General features: G+C 36.5%; 1 protein-coding gene across 2 annotated transcripts in view; it reads right to left on the reverse strand.

Annotated features, from left to right (window-relative positions):
- The window catches only part of DOK6 (docking protein 6), a 252,760-nt gene that overhangs the window by 12,920 nt on the left and 223,415 nt on the right, over positions 1-16,425 (reverse strand). The window contains exon 8 of one of the 2 annotated variants that reach the window (XM_074576549.1): positions 8,000-9,189. The exons of the other annotated variant lie outside the window; for it this stretch is intronic. Within the exon in view, the coding sequence (XP_074432650.1) occupies positions 9,179-9,189 (11 nt within the window). The 3' untranslated portion in view covers positions 8,000-9,178. Of the gene's footprint in view, positions 1-7,999; positions 9,190-16,425 lie in introns of those variants that run through there. 2 annotated transcript variants of the gene reach the window in all.

Consider the following 16,425-nt stretch of genomic DNA (forward strand, 5'->3'; position numbering starts at 1 on the left):
ATTCAGGATAACCCAGGCATGATTCACCAAAACAGAAATAAAAACCCATGCCTATTTAAAATGACGCAGGGCTCAAACACAAAAACAATTTGCATAGTATAAAAATTCATCGTTAATAGGAGAACTTGAGATCCATGTGGTAAAACCAATGTAACTTGAGCAAGGTTGGAATAAGTATCTTAGTGGATCCCATCCTGAGCTAGCTCAAGGGTCTAATTGCTAATTGCAGACATGGTAACAGGGACCATTTCCAGTCAGTGGTATTTAACTGAAGATCTTCCCATCCCCATGCTCTATTCAGTGTCCAGACTGAGAACTGATTTTTTCCGTTACTAAAGACTGTATTGTATTTTTTAAAGTTAGTTTAGTTATGATCATTAAACACTCCACTTGCCTTGAGCTAGCCAAGTATTCTCTTGAGATAAATCGACATCTATTGATATGTATTGGAAATAAAATTCCACAATTTTCATATGGGAAACATAAACACTGTACACAAAAAATACAGAAATGAATTTTATGATAGATAATTAAGGTGTATTTTGAATTTTAGAAATTCTCTAACTACTAGGAAACTGTATAATCCTAATTTTGGGGATAGATACATAAGATCTCCTGCACATTTCCATGCCTTCTTCTGAGGCATTTGGTAGAAGCCATTGCAAGTGGCAGAACGGCTGATTGCATGGATGCAGGTCTAACCCAGCAGGAAAGTTCCTAGGTTGCTTCCCAAATCTTGGCTTCTGTGCAGCCACTGAAGGTGCTGGGAACAAAGGAAAGGTTTCTGTCTGTATTGAGCTTAATAATACTTTGAATTCTTTTGTTCCTTGCAGAGTTTACATATATAAAATATGTGGAAATACGGCAGTTCACAGAGGCTAAACAAATTATTTTCCTCTATAATTTATTCTCGAAAATAAAGAAGTACATTGATTTTAGATTATATAAGTTTAATTGGAATAAAGTAGATGCCTAAAACATCAATGAAGCACTCAGGAAAGTTAATCCATTTTTCATGACTCTATAAATAATTTCTCGAGCTGTAAAAGCCTTCAATTACCCACTAGGAAATAAAAAACAATGGCTGTAATTCACTGAGGGATGCAAGTGATGTTCTTTTGCTTTTTTTGCCTGAAAGGGAATTCACTGTGATTCAGTGGGAACAAGCTGTGTCATTTGCATCAGACTTGTGTAAAGCTAGAGGAAATGAGCAGAGGTAAATCTTGAAAAGGTGTGTCGAAATGCTTGATCCGCTTGTGCCTGCAGATGGGAGGAGTTCCTTTTTCTTTACTCTCTTGCATGACAGAAGAAAGAGATTAAGCCGAAGCACTTATTTCCTTCCCCCATCCATATAAGCAAATAAATAAATAAATAGAATATCAAAACCAACGATAATAATAAGACACACTGAAATTGCCACCCACATATCTTCTCTCTGGAAATTTGTTATTAAACCTGTAAATATCCTGTCTTGTGTTTTTCCTTTTCTGTTCCTCAGCTCACTGAGGCGTTTTTTGTTTTTTTTTTTGCTGGTTTTCTTTTTGTGGCCACTCAAATCACAGAAGCTGTAAGAGCAGCGCAGCAGCAGTCCCTTCAACAGCTTTCCTTAATCCCAGCTGCCGGGAAGAGAGTCCTGACAAACCCTAGTGCATTCCGGCAAATCAATTGACCAATCTGCTGAAAGCAGGAAGGGGTAGAGAAATATCATCTCTTAAGGCACATTCATTCCATCCTCTCTCACTGCTTATTAGTTAAGTGTTGCTAAAGCAAGCTAGGAAATGAAAAAAGAGTGCCCATAGCACAAGGCAATAACCAGCAATGATATTCAGAACATGACATGTACAAAGTAATTATACTTCATACAGACGTTTGGAGAAAAGAGTGTCTTTAAATTAAAGCAAGGCATTTTCCTGATGGCGATTTTGCTATTGGCTTTGACTGGAAAGAGCTGTAATGCAGAAGTTAAATTCATTATGAGTGTCTGCAGTCGTAGTATACGGCTAACAGATGATGAGGTGAACAAAGATGAAGATCACAGGATGCCTGAATGTTCAAGATATCGGTGTTGGTTAGCAGTTTAGCTAAGAGCAAGACGGATGGCACAGAGCCATCAGCAGCAGAAGGGAAAGAAAAGTAACATAAAGGACCCACTTCATATTTTCTGAATGAGATCTGGGGAATTTCTTACGTATGGTTGGACCACCCGGTGCTCCAGTCATTTTCAGCTATTGGCAGCCACGCAGAGGCAGGTGAAATTCAGAGCAGCCTTTTGTGTATTGCTGCTCAGAATATACTAGGACACAAAAGAGACTAAAATCAGTTTTGCCTTCCGCCACCATGGCTTGCTGCTTTTTGTGCTACTTCTACTTTCAGTGCCTATTATACCAGAGCAGCGTATAATGTAGAAGCATACAATATGAGGTGGTATTCTTGACTTATGGTACTACTTCTTCATGAACATTGAAAAAATTACTAACTCGCACGTAAATTTTTGGTTTATTAGTACAGCTCTAAAAGGAGGGAAATAAATAACAGAATACAAGTAGCTTTCCAGCAGGAAAAAAGTGGGAATTTAGAAAGCTGGAAATCAGCTGAGATTTAAAAGGAAGTTAAAGTATAACTTTAGTAGAAATTACTCTGAAAGTACCATATCTGATGAAACATGATGACATACTTTTATGTTAAGGCAAAATGGCAGCTTGCAAAACTGTGCCGTATAAGGTACTGGCTCCAGGTTGCAAAAGTAAAGCCAAACTGAAATTAAACATATATATCCTCTACTTTAAGGGCATACTGAGGACAATTTTAAGTCAAAAAAATAACCAAAAATACCTAACAAAGCAATTTCATAAAATAAAGAAGAAAGCAAATGGCTTTTGCCAGTTATTTTCAATTTATCTCTTTATAGCCTCCTCCTTCCTGGAGAAATAATAATTAAAAAACAGTAATTGTGAGGACTTTAACTTATTGCTTGTTAAGCACAATAAAGCAGTACTGAGGAGTTCTTAGCCAAGTCCTCAATCTGAGGTGTAAGATAGCTCTCACGGAACAGGTATGCTATTAACAACAAAATATAAATAATTTACATCAAAAGAAGAACAAGAACTAAAATCTTTTATGTTATAGCTCACACCAGTGATAACTGCACCACCCTGATTACTCAGGACATTGATTCTGCATCACAAAATCACCATATTTACATCCCATAGCTAGAACTTGTAGTTAAAATAATTTTCTTTATATAGTCTTGCAGCTGCAGCCATGAGCATTACTAAGGCACAGAGGAAGGAGTATTATATCTTTCTTGGAGACCTTTGTCTCTCACTAGATGAGATCTGAGCGTTCTTTTAAGATTTTATATTTTTCTTCATAAGTGTGAGAATGGGATCCAGGTAACAGCTAGTTGCTTCCACTTTTTTTTCTTTATGATGGATATTTAACGAAATACAGGACTGGGTATAGAAGCCTCTAAAATAGCTCAGAAACTGATGCACTAGCTCAAAATGTCAGCCAGTGAATACTCAGCTTAACAATCCCTGGCTTCATAAATCTGCTTTGAAAGTCAAAACAAAACCAAGCAAACATTTCAGCCTTTTTAAAGGGCTTCATGAGAACAATCACATGCTAAAAAGGAACTTTTCTGGGATGCAGAATCTGTCTGTCCACTTGCATTAGAGGATAATCAGGAACTGAATTCAAAAGACAACTGGGGAGCTATCTGAATTTTAGAAGACATTCAGACCTGCTGCTGAAGGCTTTGAGACCATATGCTTTGCTCTTATAAATGTGTTTTTTAGAAGATACCCAGGGATTCCAGTAGAGGCAATGAGCAAGGGGAGATCCAATCTTTAAGTGTTTGGTAGAATGGCTAAGTAGCAACAATTCAGGCAACTGGACTGCCATGATGCATTACAAAACCACCCTATTACTACCAAACTGTTACTTTAAGAGCAAAAATAAGGAAGCAGTAGCAGCAAGGAGAGCACTGAAAAATGTAGTGTTACTGTTTCTACCAGCTAGCTATTATTCTTCGTTTTAAAAATTAATTGCCTTGAAAAAGCAGCAGAGATGTGTCACAATATCTTGAATTTCCTTTCCCCCCAAAGCAAAGGAATCTAATTTGAAAAGAAAAGAATAAAATAAAAGAAAGAGCTGTACAGCACATGCTTTTTTCTTTTTGTGTACGAGTCATGCAAAAGAAAAAGATGTGATGTAGGTGCTTGGATGACAGTACTTTTGCAAGAACTGGGGTGGAGGAAAAGGAAATATTACCTTAGTATTTTAACTTTGAATTAAAAAAAGGAGGCAAATAAACTTCACTAAGTTTAAGAACAGAGGTACTACCTGACAGAAAGCATTTTCTCCCTCAAAATAGGATGTGATTTTTGGTTCATTGAGTATGACCCTTTGATAGGAGCCTTTACATCTGCTGTAGCCACTTGTGTGATTTTGCAAAAACTCCATCCTTTTAATTTCTTTTAATGCCCTATTTTTTCCTAACAAAATATAGATATATATTTAATTTACCAAATAGAAGTTATGGAACCAGTGAAAATAATTTCAAATTATGAGCAATACCAAACCAATACGAAGATCTGTTCCTTGCTCAAACCACCCATGATGTAGTAGGAATAGGGCTGGGAGGTTTCCAGGTTTCTAATCTTTCCGCCTAGAACATCTTACAGAGGATAAAACGCTCCTTTTGCTATGCTGTAGGAACAGTGATCACTCTGCTACCTGCTTTACTCCTTGATGCCCAAAGGTAAGGCACAGGGATGGAGCAGACTCCTTTTTAGTGAGATGGAGGACGGCTCTTCAAACAGAGGCTTTTCTTATTTTCCTCCCGTTAGCATCATCTGCTGCAGCTAGCTCCTGCCTCACTACAAACGACTAGAAAGCAGAGCTATTGCAGTAGGACTTGTCTCTAAATTAAATGATAGTAAATGTGCATATGCAAAAGATAGGGGGACTTGGTGATGATTTTTTCAAATATTGCTGGCTGAGGTAAAGTACTTATTTCCAGTTTGTTTCCTGTGGCTGTCTCAAGTCTACTTTTTGACTTATTTCTCTCACATTATACAACATGTAATATTATATATTGTTAGGAGGTTGTTTTTATTAAAAAAAAAAACAACAAACAAACACAAAAAACACCCAAAAAACCACTCCCACAAATGATTTCTAGATACTACTCTTTTTTACAAATAGTTTAAATTTGCATTACTTTCATTTTAGATGACAAAATATTTATTTATTCAGCAGTTTCATGAAATGGAATAACTGTACCTCTTTTGACAAGTATACATATTTCTTTGCTTATCTTTGAGAAATCTTTTAAAGTCTTAGTCTTTATCAGAATTCAAACATACACTTTTGCTCTGATAAATGAGAGTCAACTGGCATTATGCCACTTGCCTTTTGTTCAACTTGATTGAATAAGAATTGATAAACTGATCAATGATAAATGACAGAGAGACATACTCAACTTTTTTAAATGGAGAAATAATAATTTTGATACTAAAATTTTATCAATTTATATTAAAGAAAATATTATTTTAATTTTCCCCCCAAAATACTCCCAAATCATTCAAATATTGTTGAGCAACAGATGATGGAAAACTACTTCTGATGAGATTCAGACATTCCCTATTTCCATATTTCCATAAATTGTTTTTTAGCTTAATCGCAATATCATGCACAAAATTTTCCCATTAAGCATGGAAAGGTGGGGACAGACTCTTTATCACGCAGTATAGTGACAGGACAAGGGGCAATGGTTTTAAATGGAAAGATGGTATATTTAGATGAGATATTAGGAAGAAATTCTTTCCTGTGAGGGTGGTGAGACAATGGAACATGTTCCGCAGAGAAGTTGTGGATGCCCCAACCCTGGGAGTCTTAAAGGCCGGGTTGGATGGGGCTTTGAGCAGCCTGGTCTAGTGGGAGGTCCTTGCCTCTGGCAGGATGGTTGGACCTAGATGATCTTTAAGGTCCCTTCCAACTCTAATCATTTTTTGATTTTATGATTACTGAGTGCACAGTTCAATATCAAGAAGCTTAAAAATATTTTAACAGATTATTAATATTTTTAATTTTTATTCTTTCACTGTTTTTTTTTTTTAATAAGATTTATTTCTAAGTTGGCTTTATTTCATATACGCAGACCATGTCTCAGGTAAAAAAACTCTTTCACTATTATGCGTTCCTCAAAGGCTCATACATTTAAGGGGGACTTGATAAAAAAGGATGCTTTATAGAGCATATACTAAATATTATTGAGGGAAATGAAGAGAAATATATGGAACTATAGTAAGCTGTGACACACCGTTAACCATTTTATCACCTGTAATGTGTCTTGCTGGACTCCTTTGGCTGTTTATCTGTCTTAGAACCTCTAAATAAATCCATTTTTTAAATTGGTGTTTTATCATCTGGAATACCATTGCTGCTTAAAAGATTTTAATATCTTAGCTCCATTCATCACAGTTGCTGTCGTGTCACAGCACTTAGCAGAACGTCCCACTGTCACATAAGAAGTTAGCACACCTGCTGAAAACTGTGAATATTAATTAACTGTATTACAATGCAAATTGTCTTCATGCACCAGAAAAGCGTATCATTTGGATATGAAGCATCTGGATGAGAACGACCTGCTCCCACCTGAAAAGTGGAAACTTTTTTTCCCCAAAAGATTTAATTTCCTGATAAAACAATAGCATATTGTATTTCACGTTCTGTTGTACTTTTTGGCTGACTGAGTTTTGCTGAGAAATAACTAGCCAAAATCCCTGTTCTGGTTGAAATGTTCCCGATGAGCAGGATTATTTTTCTTCTACCAGCAACACACCACTGAAGCGGAGCACAGCTTTTTGCGCGCCCAGGTGTCACTCCCATCTCCATCGCTGCTCCAGACACCAGCTGCAGTCCTGCAATTCCACCTCCTTCAGGAGGATCGCTCCCCAGATCCATAGAAGTGACTCCTTGGTTTTGAAAGCAAAGGTTGATTTAGTTCCTACCCGGCTCCGTCACACCCCTCAAAGGCTGAGAACCTCATTTTGCAGCTCATCTTGCTGTGGTCACACCTGATTCCCCCATGCGTGCTGGGGCGTCGCGTGTAGCGTGACAGCCAAGTGCAGGACCAAGAGTATAAAAAACCCCTTCAGCCTAATTCAGTAACTGGGGTTCTGGCTGCAGCTTCACAAGGCAGCCAGTTTTCCTTACACTGTCCACTGCTTGGATAATTGGTGTGACATTTCATGTCTCCCTTTCCTGGGAGAAGACACTCGGGCAGAAAGATCTTTCTTCCAGCATGTGCCTCCGGCCTTGAGTTAAAGGGCAATTATACTTCGCGGTTCGGGGGCTGGCACCTTTCCCAGGGTGGCCAAGAGCGACCTTTCCCTGCTCTATCACTCTGCTGAAAATGAGGCATGACGGAAAAAGACAGTGAATGAGCTTCCTACAGATTTATGCTGCCAGGTAGTTATACGCCAATAAAACACGCCATGTAATTAGGTATGATGCCTGTGCCATTCCTCCTGCCCCACAAATTCTGATGCCTAAGCAGAACTGCTTGCCAAGTACGCGGCACATACAGGTTTACCTATTTAAGATAAACCAGAGGCGTCCATGTATTAACATTGACCTTCTAGGTTGGAAATTGTTCTATTTGCCTTTTCTACCCATGTCACTTTTGCTCTTTGTTACTCTTTCAGGAATGGGACAGCTTATGCCACTGTGGTTCAGTTCCATATATTGGTTTTTATGTTAAATTTCTGAGAGTTGTAATCTGCATTTCACTTTAGAATAAATCTCTGTCTTCAAACATTACTGCAAGGGACTACAGCTAAAATATTGACCACAGCGTTAGCAAAGACATTGTAATCTTATAGCTTTCAGTCATGAAAAGATTTGTTGGATATGAAACTGTAATAATACTCTTTTTGCAGCACTCACTGTCTACAACAGACAAAAGACTACAACTCTGACAGAACAACAGATTCAACCCTGGTAAGAAACTTTTCTTTTTTAATCAGTGTTAACATTATATAGACTGCATCAATTAAGGAGTACAATCTAAATACACAAGTTTAGGAACATTGTTCCAACTGAGCGTTTTTATGGTCAAGATATCATAAGAGCAACGTGTTGCAGTTAAATAAATAAGCAACATTAAAGATTATCAGCTTTGTGGCTGAGCCGCTGCAGTATTGTCTTTGAACAAATCACACACAACTTCCCGCAAATAAACAAACAAGCCGCTAAAGGAATGGTTTTGCCCTGTATGCTGTTACAAAATGTACAATCTAAGACAAGTTACATTCACCAGAGGGCAACCCAGCACTTTCCAGCATGAAAAAGGTTCTGTTCTATAAATATTCATATATAGGTAAGCCATTTACACTCAGATTCTCCAAAGCTCATAAACAGAAGAGCAACAAACATGGCAGCTAAGTTATTTCCAAGTGAAACAAATTGAGCTTCTCAGAAGAAAAGGAGAGACCAATAGGAAATGTCTTTAAGGTTTAAAACATCACGGCAGCATTTAAAGCCTTTATTTCCTTTATTGTTGCAGATATCTGTTAGAACAGATGGTTTCAAAAAGATGTGTTTCCATTTAGGCTTCCGCTGTACTGTATTTATGAGAGTGTATAGTCACAAGACATATGCCACCTGGCTTTGAGCTGTGATTCATTCAGCTGCAGAACTGTATTAGGTGAAAATCTTTTGCAACACTGAAGAAGTTCCTGGAATTTTGTAGGAATAAAACTCCTGCAGTTTGAAGCACTCTGCCCTGTTTCAGTAAGAATAACTATAGCTGATATTCTGTCCAGAAGAAAGAGTAAGGAAGAAGAAGGAGTAAATGGTTCTTGCCGATCCAGGAGGTAGCCTGTTATTCGATTGTCATTGACAAAGATCAAGGAACAAATCTCACAGTCCATACGAGTATTGAGAAGAAATGAGTTCATGAAATCTAGTTCTGAAGTCTCATTTCAAACCGCAGATCTAATGTATGATCCATAAAAGTTACTTATTCCTTTCTGCAAGAATGTATGTGGCTGGGTACATGCACAGTCATTTATGTATACAGAAGAGCCATAAATGCATTTTAAAGACATGCTGCGCTTTTTCTTTTCAGCCATAGTTTTTGAACGATGCTTTGTGGAACCTATTAGGTCTGTTAGAGTCCTTCTGGAAAAGAGTGGAAGGTGACAGAGAATTAATCAAAGACTTCTCCTGACATTAATCTTCTCAGGGGCTGAACACACATTTTTTAAGGGCTGAAGCACAGGCAAAATTTGTTCTGGATGGATATAACCATACTGCTAACAGAAAGAAGCAAGGAGAGAAGAAAGTGACCTGTCATTTGAGTGTCAACACAAGCTGCCAACGAGGCTCTTCTCTCTCCTGCTCAATGGTCCTCGCTGTGAATCCTGTGATTGCAGCCAAACTATGGTTTTGGAACTATGTAATGTAGGAAAGAAAAAATTTAAAATTTCCACACACAGATGAACCCACTTGAGAACTATCTAAATTTGATGACACATTTAGGCTAACACTGGAGTTCACCTCTGTCTATCGCATCTACCTAGTGATGTGGGCTCCAGAGTCAAAGCAAGCAAACTATTAGGGAAAACAAAGCAAGCTGGAAAGCTTAAATGCAATAAAAAATATCCTTTACTTATCAAAGAATGCAGAGACATTGCAATCTTTCCATGTGAAAGAGCTAGAAATTGAAAGAGCTTTTTCATTTATCCCTGGTTGATTTATTCTGATTTCCTCAGTCTTACAAAAGATTTCTGCCTAATATGACTCTGAAGCTCAATGAATCACAGCTAGAAAAGAGGAAGATGTACATGTGTTTCTGATCATTCTTAAATGTACTTGACCAAATTCTGAAATGAAGAATGTTTTCACTTTGGTAATACTTGAAAATGTACTTCTTTAAAAGCTTAGTTTGCAAGAAAAGTGTCAACACTATTTTGAGACTCAGCAAAGACTTTTATAGGCACTCTAAAAAAAAAAAAAAAGGAAAAAAAAAAAGCAGCTTGTTTCTCTTTTGGTACCAGATAAGCAAACAGACAACCCACATGATGGAGTTTCATAGATAAGGTACTGACAAGGTGATTTGCTTTGACTGATCAGCCATATAGGCAGGTCTTGGCAGCCTTGTCACAGTTATTCAATACAGGGGGTGCAGGCCAGACTCTGAACTTATCTCACATGCAGTAAACAAAACAATAATTGCAATTATATTACATATACATCTGTAGACGTATAAGTATTCTAGTGTAACATGCTACTTATATTGTAATCAGAGCATAAGATAAGATTTAGGGTCAGAACTTTGCATTTCTTTCCAGATATACCATACAAGTCGTATGTATGCAAGGAATTAAATAATACGCACAGATAGTATCAAACAGCTGTGTGCTCATATAAGAATTCTTTAATTTTACCCAGTTTTCTCCCTATGAGCTGAGAAAAGCTCTAAGAAATGTTAATAAAGAATACAGAATAAATCTACTATTAAAGGGCATCTCTCTTTAAATGCAGGAAGACTTTTGAAAATAATCTTTTAGTCCCTGAACTGAAATTTCAAACTATTTTCAAACTTTTCATTTATTTGCTCAGACTTCCAGCGCATACAACAACTACTGCAGATACATATCAGACTAATGACTTTTGTGGGATTCTTCACTTTAAAAATTGAGGAGAAAAACTACTGATATTTCACGGAACCCACTGAATGGAAGGGAGTGCCTTTTATTCACTCAGATACCACATGCTCAGATTACTGATGTAGGTGCAGAAGCTTCCTTTTATAACAGCAGCGTCATCTGGAATCAACACAACCCTCCCATGAGGAATGGGCTAGGGAGAATGGCACATCTGGGATAATTCTGGGAATTTGGTGGGGGAAAAAAAGTTATACATGTTTGTGCTAAATCTACGCTGCTGCTGTACATTGCCACACCTGGTGGCTGCCCAGGGATCCAATTTAAGGGAGATTCCCTCGATACAGAAATATAACAAAACAGGGAATCTCTTAGCCTTTCCCTGTGATCTCTGCTAGTTCAGGGAAAAGACAGCATACTGTTTTCAGTGTGCTACAATCCAAGCTGCCATTTTCCTAACAAGGTAAAGAGTGAAGACACTCAAAGACTTGTGACCATACATGAAGAATGTTTGCCATTACTCATTTAGGAATTTCCAAGGTGCTGGTTGCTGCCTCGACATAGCATGGCACTACAAAATACAAAGATCTTGGGCGCCGTTGCCTTCTGTGTTCCCCACATCCCAAATCACCACATTTGGTGGCGTTAAATTTACCAAACCTAACTCACACAAACAGAAATTGCAATGGAGTTTGCTTTCTTGTTGTAGGACTATTTTTAAAAACAGCAGATTCTGTGCCCCAACTCCTGCTTATGTCAAGGGCACTTTCAGCTCCTCCAGTTGTGTATTGTACTGAACATCGGATCTTAATTCCCTGGCTCTGAAGCCACACCATATTTAGTCAGGCTCATTAAAAAATAAATGGCCCTAGAAAATGTTCTTTTTGGTCACATGGCATAGTACTCTAATTTGAAATGCGTTCATGTTTCTAGGTTACATTCTCTTAGCCAGACATACGCAGATTCATCCATCATTTATACTTCTAGAAAGAAGTTAAAAGTCTGCAAATGTATTTAATAAGGAGGACACCTAAAGCCCCCATTTTCTAGTACTAATAATGGGTGATAACTTGGTCATATGATATCATATATTGCATAAAAGTACAGACTGAAAGCATCATAATATCTATGTTTTACTCTATCATTAAAAACGCAAGAAGAACAACGAGAATGAGTTGTGTAACAGAAAGTAACGAATGGCAGCATAGATGTTTTCCCCCCTACATACTTTTCCTGAGAATAACACTGAACCAGGAGCACTGTATGGCCACACATACAAACAAAATGGTAAAACTTAGCAGTGCCGGAATGAAACAAAACACCTGTTTAACAACTCATGCGACAACCTCACAGAAATTAAAAGAAGGAATATCATACTAAGAAATTAAAATTATCATTCTTATCCACTGTTTTTCTTAGTTTAAATCAAAACATGCACTGGCATTTGGATTTAGATTCACAACCTGTAGAAGAAGGAATATTTTAAACTTCTAAAAGTTTCACCAGAAAATTAATGTCTCCATCTTGCTGTTATGCTAAAATTATGGAAAAGGAACCCAGCACTGTAGGTTTAATATTGCTAAGGAAATAGTTCTCCCACTTTCAGGACTACATGCAGAACTATGATAAGCCTGCTTTAAGAAATGCCTACTTTCATGTAAAATTGCATAGTAAATCATTTCTCAAAGAAAAAGGAATTTGTGCTGCACTTGAGATCATCATAGTGTCTAAGAGAAGAAGAAAAGTGTAAAGATACACATTGGAAAGTTCTTCCAAATAGTAAAAATACATACAGACATGAAATACAGCCCATCTCAATTGATACTCGTTTTAATTAGCTGAACACTCTGGATGGTATTTTGTTAGCACAGTAAAGCTCACAACTCTGCTCCTCTGTCACAACGTTTTAGTGAGTACAACTCAACTTCTCAACTTCTCTTATCAAATACATTACCCTTGTGCTAAAGCATTCCTTTGAAGTTGTCACTTTTGATTGGGAAGGGGTTCGGCACTTGGGCAGACAGGAAAATCATTTGTATGTAGTCATCAGCACACATTTTTTTTGAGCATCATAGAAAGACCAATCCAATCAAGTTTATGAATGAGTCTGATTAATAATGATTAATACTGAATCAAAGTAGAAGTTGCAGAACTTGCTGCACTACAGTATTTCTACTGCTCTGTAATAGATTTAATTTGTGGTTTGTAAATAGATGTTTGTGTACAGTTACACACAAAAAAAAATCTGAAAAAAACCCTAGTTTAGTCTATATCATTTTCCTTTTAAAGACCTAACACGTAGAGGTATGAAGATCTGTCTGGAGGAGTGTTTATGTCACTTACCTTTTTCTTTAACTGTGATATGTATGCACTTAAGCAATCTTGTAACTGCTGTCCCCTCTGATCACAAAAAGGCATTTGGTCTATGAGCTAATTAGTTTTGCCAAGTTTGCAAATTACCAGAGGGATCACATTTGTAGTCTTTAGAAACTGACTGTTTCATACATTGTTTTGATGGCTTAGATGTTAGACATTATTTAGACATTAGAACCCTCCCTTACTCATTAGCAGTTAATGGACTGGGAGCAAAGGAAACAGCAAACATTTATTTCATAAAGTCATCTTTAATGAGAAGCTCTAGTAGTGGACTGAGATCAGCTAAGTTAAGTGAGAAGGAAAATAAACTGAGAAAAATGTAAGTCTCAAATTTGAGAATAATCTACCCCATAGCTAGCAATAGTAATATGATAAATTAGATTAAGAAGTTATACTGATCCTGCATTTCCAAATGCTCCTCTCATTTAATTTCTGTCCTCCACTGGAGTCCACTCGTATACAACAACTTCTAGTAGAGGTCACTCCCTTATTCCCACCAAAAAATACGGAATTTCCACTCAAAGTAAAGTAAGCGTGTCTCCGTTCTGACCTAATACTGGCCTTTTTCCATTTACAGAAATACTGAAGTCTCCTTAGGATGAGAAACACATTTTCTAGTACACATGTACTTTTTTGGCATTCAGTGGCAATAATGACAATAAATATAGCTCCTAGAGCCCCCTAATTGTAGTCCATAGCTACATGCTGTGCATGCAACAGTGAAACCTAGCTTATCTCTTGACCTATGTGAAGATGTTCAGCTAATTTGCTCCTTTTTATAGAAATAACTCATGTCTCTTGGTCTCATGGTGAGTGCAGGATGTGCCCGTCCTTTGGCTAAAATCTAGGTGCCTCTGTTCCAAGCAGTTGTTTCAGCCATTTCAGCAATATAAGACTGTGTCATAAAACCCACTGTTCTTATCATATCTACTGTATAGTTTTGTCTGGAACCACATAGATGTTGATGATAGGTTATGATTTTATGACATTTATGGGTATATTATATCACCTCACTGTAAGATTATTATATTTAGAATGACAGAAATGCAAATAAAGTAAAATAACCGCTTCTTGTATGGATATTCAATATGCACAACAAAAAAGTATACTAATATAAAGAAGAGCTAAAATTTGCACGCAAATGAGTATCACTATTCCCACATTCATTCACCTTTTCACCTGAGTCTTTAATCACAGTATTTTCTATTTCTCTTATAAAGAGCTGAATGTGCTGTGACAGGTGGGTTTTTTTTTTTTTTGGCTATTGTCTTTGCGCACAATGATGGCCTTTGCTAACACAGTGCACAGGATTAGAATTCAATCATCTATTATATTTATACTACCAGGAAATTACAGAATAGATCAGTGGATAACATGTCTCAAATCAGTGAGGACACATGTTGCAAGTCAGTATGATTTTTTCTCCTTTTTGCTAGTAAATTTCAATTGGAAATTAAAATAATTAAAATATTTATGACAAAGCTGATTAATGATCCAGATGTTCACTGCAACCTATGCGTGTGAGCTAATCCTTTAAGAATGATTACTGATAAGGTAATTTGTTCACAGACACAGTTAGTTCCTCTTTTATGACAATAGTGCTTAATCTCCTTGGCGTGTTAAATGCAATCCTGAAAATAACAAAGCGGTTATCACCAGAAAATATACTAACAAAAGATTAAATATATCCATCTGTACAGAGGTTCAAAATTGGTTTTGATTGCTGTTGCTAGAAGAAATGCAAGACAAAGAATGTGAATGTAGTCAAAGTGTGAAAATACCAAGTAAAAGCCCACTTCTAAGCGATCTGTCATTTCAACAAGTAAGAAAATGAAGTGATATGAACATAAGTTTGTATTAAGTAGCCAAATACAGAGGCAGAGCGAAGTTAGTTTCTGCATGCACTGTGATAAAATGAAATTATGAGCAGATCTATATTACACAAAAGACAAGCAGTTTTCAAAGTTAAAAGGCAGCCTTGAGAAAACTTTCTTATTATTTATTATTTTTTTTGGTAAAAGAAATAAATGTAAATTTTAGTCAACCACTTGAATGCTACTAATAGAATACACTATTTGCCTAGTTTTTTCTCTAAAATAAAATATTTTAGAAATTATTTTTAATTTCTAGCTGTTGATAGTGTGCTAAATTATTGAATTATACTTATTGTGCTTCTCAAAATATTTGAAAATGTTATATTAGTTGTGGCCACTCTCTCATAACATAAAAGTCAAAAAAGTAAGGTCTCCCAAACAATTTGGAAAATTTGTGTTTAAGCTTTTAATTTACTGGAAGAAATCCAGTAATTGTTTTTAATATGAAAAATCTTTTGTCAAAATTGAGATATTTAATAGTGTCTTAAAAAAAGATAATTCTTCTTTAGGCACCATCTGTATTATATACACACATAAAAACCTACTTAATATTTATATAATGGATATAAAATGAACATCTCTGATGTTCTTACTTTTCCTAGAAACTACACATATAATTCAGAACATGCTTTTTATTTTCATCATGACTTTGGTTTGTGGAATTGTTAATTTAAGTTTCACATATTTCAGTACACAGATACTATGTTTTTGGAAGCATTACATACACAGATAAATTTGACAGATAAAATGCCTAACCATTGTTCTCGCCAGAAGGCAGAACATACGTTTCTGTTCCTTCCATCCTGGAAAAGGCTATATATTATTGTCACTACAGTGCTTTTATTAACATTCCAGGGCAGAGAACAAAATGTTTCATATTTTTCAGTCACTATAAAATATAACCTCACCGTCTTTGTCTGTGATATTAAACACACTCCTTCCTCTAGTGTAGAAATGTTAGACTATATAGCCCTAGTACAGTTTGATTAGAACACAAAGGTACTCATCGTTAGCAGCTATAAGATAAGCTGTAGATACAGTGTACCACTTTACTGTTTCTAAGCGATTAGTAATCAAAAGGTAAAAGAGTTTAATGCATTTCCTCTTTCTCCTAAAATGCTCAAGCTCAAATCCAAACTGAAACTCTCCAGCCATGAAAATACAGCAATTATTAAAGATAAGCTTAAACTTGGCACACAGCTTCTTTGGTGGGAGGGACCCAATATAATATTGGCTATTCACTTTTTGAAAAGTTCTCTTTCCAAGAAAAAATTCTCAGAAAACACCCTCCCACTCCCACCTCCCCTTCCTTCCCATCCTGAGTTATCTATCTTACTTATTTTCTGTCTACTTCTGGCTTCTTTAAGTGACTCAGATTTTCAAGTAAAATCTGAAACTGAAATTTCACATTAGCGAAACAAGTGTTAGTGGTAAAAACGTAACAGTAAACCAATTAAAACTAAACATTTCAATTAAAACTAAACATTTATTGAGGAATC

The sequence above is a fragment of the Larus michahellis genome, chromosome 2 (assembly GCF_964199755.1).
Source record: "Larus michahellis chromosome 2, bLarMic1.1, whole genome shotgun sequence".
NCBI classification, from domain to species: domain Eukaryota; kingdom Metazoa; phylum Chordata; class Aves; order Charadriiformes; family Laridae; genus Larus; species Larus michahellis.